The 5,066-nt window shown below is 40.6% G+C and overlaps 1 protein-coding gene across 1 annotated transcript; it reads left to right on the forward strand.

Annotated features, from left to right (window-relative positions):
• The first annotated feature begins 377 nt into the window (after nucleotides 1-377).
• On the forward strand, nucleotides 378-1,900 carry LOC129253380 (peptide deformylase, mitochondrial-like). The gene is made up of 2 exons (XM_054891735.1): nucleotides 378-1,091; nucleotides 1,148-1,900. Exons 1-2 carry the CDS (start codon nucleotides 681-683, stop codon nucleotides 1,457-1,459), a joined length of 723 nt encoding a protein of 240 aa, XP_054747710.1. The 5' UTR covers nucleotides 378-680; the 3' UTR covers nucleotides 1,460-1,900.
• The last annotated feature ends 3,166 nt before the right edge of the window (nucleotides 1,901-5,066 follow it).

A 5,066-nucleotide genomic window follows, 5' to 3' on the forward strand; every position in this document is an offset into this window, starting at 1 on the left:
TGACATCACTAAATCTGCTCAATGCCGCCGGCCAAATTAGAAATGCATGTAATTTTATGACTTTGGAAATTGCAATCTTACAGGCAAAATGTCGTGCTGGCGTCTAACTAATGCGCCCATAAGAACGTGTATTTTAATCAAGGCGCATTTATTGAAGGTGATGGCACTAGACCAACAATAATGTTTTGTACGTTTGATTGTCACGGCAAGGTATTGGCGAAGTAGAAAACAAAAAATTAATTCGCCTTCTTTTTTTATGTTGTGCTGACAGCTACCATACATGGTAACAGCGAAAGAAAAAAAACCAGCTGATTTAGCAACATCACCTTTAATAGATTCGCCTTGATTTTAATACTTTACAAAAGCTGCCTGTCGTCGCCGCCGTCAATGTGTTTATATTATAAGTCGGATCGCTTATCATGCCGGCAGAGCGCTACCTACTTACCGCAGCGCCATCGATAGGAAAACAGAAAAAACTGCTTTTGGAGGTTTTGTTATCATTCTTATAATTTTTTTAATTTAAAAGTCGTAATATTCAGAAAGGCATGCACTGAATATTCACAACCAAGTAACTTGAAAACAAAGGTATTCTCATTGAATCAATTGTCGAGTTCGCCAAAAATAAGGTAGCCGTTTTCGGGAGTTGCGACCTTCTGTATTCTCTACATCGTGGGTTGTTTATGATGCAATTTCAGCGTTTACCGGCATTCGCGTTGAAAATATCCAACCAGGCGGGAAGGTTTGTGTGCACAAGTAGTAGCAGAGCGAAATCATTTCGTAAAATGTATCAGGAGGTTTTCACGCCGAATCTTGTCAACAAACCTCCATATGAACATTTCGTTCAAGTTGGGGATCCAATCTTGCGCACAAAGGCAGCAGAAGTGCCCGAGGAACTCGTCAACAGTAAAGAAGTTAATCTCATTGCCGAAAAGATGGTGAAGGTGTTACGAAAGTTCGATTGCGTTGGCGTTGCAGCACCTCAGATCGGAGTATCGTTGCGTATTATTGTAATGGAGTTTAGCGAAGGGCTCAAAGATCACTTTTCAAAATCTATTTACGAAGCAAGAAAGATGTGTACGCTTCCATTAACAGTAAAATTGTATTTCATTCAATTCAAGAAATGTTTAATTAATTTATTAATTTGCAGGTTTTAATAAATCCCGTTTTGAGCGTAACTAACTATGACAAGCACAAACACCATGAAGGTTGTATGAGTGTTCGCGGTTTTTCCGCTGAAGTGGAACGCTATGATTCCATTTTAATAAAGGGGACAACCCTAGAAGGAGTAGAAAAAGAAATGCAGTTAAGTGGTTGGAATGCAAGGATTGCGCAACATGAGATGGACCACTTAGACGGCAAGTTGTACATCGACCACATGGATCGTGCAACATTTACATGCACTTGTTGGGAAACTGTCAATACCAAAGGCGGCCGTGTAGAAATACCATTTTATAAATAGCAAATTTAACACGTTGAGTGCCATGTGAGTCCAGGTTGGTCTCACAGTGCGAAGAGACTTTCAGGCCTCGTGGTGACACTTGGTCTCGCGGTATAATGTGTGAGATTTCGGTTTGTGCTGATGCAGCTGCTTCATAGAGGCTATTAGTAGTAGTGTATTCACGCCATACTAGAGCCATTGCATTGTTTATGCTGCTTGGCCTATGGGTATGAGACCAATGTGGCATCATATGGCCCATTCAAAAATTCAAATATTCTATTGTATTATGTAAAAAAAAAATCGTGGCCGGACGAACCCCATTTTTTTGTTGTATGGTGGCACTCAACGTGTTAAGTTATTTTTATTCTCTAGTCTTCGCTCTAAAGTGGAAAGATTTTTCTAAAATCTGTAATGTAAAAAATGTTAATTAAATTTATAAATATACATATATACATACTTAAATTTTCTATAATTAAAATAACCACAGTTATATTACTTCAACCTTCGCAGTCGGGTGATATCCGTTGGAGCATAATCATAGTCTTGAGTTAGAGTAAAACTTAAAGGTAAAGTTGACTTTATTTTTAACACTTTTTTATTAGCTTCCAACGTGTGTGTGATAGTTCTAAGGATTGACTGAACTACAATAGCCACAGGCTGAAATTTATATCAAATGAAAGAGCTTGGTGTCCCTAGTACGAGTCCCGTACACAATGTGTATTAACGCTAACAGTAAATTTAGCGGCAACGTTATAGGGGATTCGGCAGCAGAATGCTTTTATTTTTACGCTCATGGTGAAACAATTTCAGCAGGTGTGGCCCATATCAGACAGTTAACTGGCTTTCAGCGATTTTGGAGGCATCAGCTGACTTGTTGACGTAACCGGGGTCATACCAGTGGTTTGTTTGCAACAGAAGTGTACAAATCTCAGTGTTGATGAGGTACGAAAAAAAATCAATGCAGTCAACACTCATATCGCTTCATTACCGTCTGACCAATGACTGATTGGACAAACATAAGGAAACGTGTGAAATGAGTGAGCAGAATTCTGCTGCCGAATCACCTATAACGTGGCCAATTTACACGATGACTTCACACCCGTTTCCACGACAGTCGGTTCTACGTTACCGAAACGACGCGGATTTATATCCGGCCAAGGACTGTCACTCCAGCAGCATTCCCGGTATGTAAATATGGGGCTACAACAACAATTTACACGATGACTTCACACCCTGGTTGGAAAATTATGTGTCGAGCTTGGTGGCAAAAACTAAAACGAAGTCAAGGGAGTAGGCAAGCACCCGCGATCAAGCGAAATCCAGGGGTTTTTTGCCTTTCGCTTTCATTTCGTACTCAATTTTTTTTAATTTTAATCAAGTGCAGTTTGGACTCGCACTCAAAGAACGAACGACCAAAGAAAATTGTCCATTTAAACGTCAAAAATACGCAAGGAAAGCCGGAAACAAAAAGACGCGGTGTAAATGATTGAAGATTTTCGAAGGCTCCTTTTAAAGAGAATGTGCAAAAAACTGAGGGTGAAAAGTCATCGTGTATACTGTTCACTAGACAGGGCTAGCTTACTGTGGCGGCAGTCTTTGGTCGGGAAAACCCCGAGTCATTCCAGCAACGTAGAACCGGCTGCCATGGTCGGCTGGTTCTAAACTATGCTGCGCCTGGAATTAGGTACACGCAGTGGATAAAGCTACAGACTTGCCAAAATATTGCCATTCGGACAGCGACCGGTTGCCTCCTGATGTCCCCTATTCAACACCTTCACAACGAGGCGCAAATGCTCCCTGTAATGGAACACAATAAACTGCTCAGCAAGCAGTTCCTGCTGGGATGCTACCGCAGGTTTCACCCTTGCAGACACCTGCTTCAGCCAGAGCCGCCTCCTAGGCGCGTCAGGAGACACCTTTTAAACTATACCGACGAGATCCAGGGCAAAACTGACAGAAATCTACTGGACCAGACAGTATTTAGACAGTCAATAAATTACATTCACCGGGAGACCGTCACCACCTTCTTAAGTTCCCGCCCTGTGAATGCCGTAATCGAAGACCAACCACCACTTTGGCAGTCGATTCTACGTTACCGAAACGACCCGGATTTATATCCGGCCAAGGATTGCCACTCCAGCAGCATTCCCCGTATGTTAGAATGGGGAATCTTTATGCTGCTACAACAACAACAACAACCAACCACCACCTATTGCAGATGAAGAGCTCCAGCTTCCCCGTGAGACACGTGTAACGCTGGCACAATTACGTTCTGGATACTGTAGCAGGTTAAACTCCTACTTATCCAGAATTGACCCCGACATACCTAACATATGTGAAGATACTCCGCATGACACTAACCTCCTCTTCACATGCCCCCTCAAACCTACTCATCTAACACCCCTCTCCCTCTGGACCCAACCCGTCGAAACAGCATGTTTCATGGGCCTACCTCTAGATGAGGCAGACGAAGACGACCGGTGATATACCCTACACTGACGGGGCTTCTATTACTGTTAAAACAACAACAACAACAAGTCATCGTGTAAATTGGCTCTTACTCTCACAATTTCGCTTCAAATGGCCAAACTTTGTAATCTATCATCCCAGCTGCCACGCCTCTACAGGAGTAAGAAGGCATACTCAAATCATTTCAAAAAATGTTACATAAAAACAATAATTTAATTGGGATTTTCAAAAATTCTATTGAACTCATTCCGTCAGACAACAGTAGAATTGTTTTATTCGTGCTTGCAAAACTCCAGGCAGTGGGTATATCAGACCATGTAACTCACCAAGAGATGAAGATGTAGCAGTTGGAGAAGAATTTCATCCTCGCGATATCCTTTTGCGCCGCAGAAATTACGAACTATAAAAAATTACTGACACTCATAGATGTTCTGACCCATTGCAGTATCCAGATTTGCTTCCAGACGAACAATATAGTTTTCACTTCAACATCTAAATGATAAACCCAGTCACAGTCCTATAAGATTATGGTACGTGATAATGAAAAGCCTTACTAAAAACATTTTTAAATTTCAATTTTAATGCTAAATATTCATTTCCACTTCTCACACCAGTAGCATTTCCTAATAATATGGGTACTACTTTTGCATGTTACAACAATAAGGTTGAATTGCATAATATGTTTTCTTAACGAAGTTATGTACTAGAATGCTTTTATTTACTTTTCAGTTAGCTGCGCCCGATTCATTAACAACCTAGCGAGTAACTAGAATAAAGCAAAAAAATCCTTTGAATACAACATTGCATATGATATGACTTGACAGCACCGCATTATTTTTGCTTTGAAAAACTGTTATGCAATTCCATTGCTTTACAAAGCATGCCGCCTGAAAGTTTGCAAGAAGGTTTGAAACATAAATCCCTACTTAGACTTGGAAGCACTAGTCTAGGCATGTCGCTTGTGAGCTAAGCGGCTATAATCAAAGTTGCTTAAACATCGCTAAATTGTTGTTGCCTTCACATACAAATTTTTCGCTGGCCGAAGAGCGAAGTTTTCTAGCAAGCAGAGGTGGTGAAATGAAAACAGTTAATCGTTAAAAAATATTAGTGATTATGATTTATGTATACTATATATTATATGTATGTATGTATGTATGTA

The sequence above is a fragment of the Anastrepha obliqua genome, chromosome 1 (genome assembly GCF_027943255.1).
Source record: "Anastrepha obliqua isolate idAnaObli1 chromosome 1, idAnaObli1_1.0, whole genome shotgun sequence".
NCBI classification, from domain to species: Eukaryota; Metazoa; Arthropoda; class Insecta; order Diptera; family Tephritidae; genus Anastrepha; species Anastrepha obliqua.

What these genes read in the sequence shown, in the direction of transcription:
- LOC129253380 (XM_054891735.1), top strand. Translation starts at nt 681, where the DNA reads ATGATGCAATTTCAGCGTTTACCGGCATTCGCGTTGAAAATATCCAAC. An exon ending in TGTGTACGCTTCCATTAACA is followed by an intron (nt 1,092 to 1,147) that starts GTAAAATTGTAT and finishes ATTAATTTGCAG; the next exon opens with GTTTTAATAAATCCCGTTTT.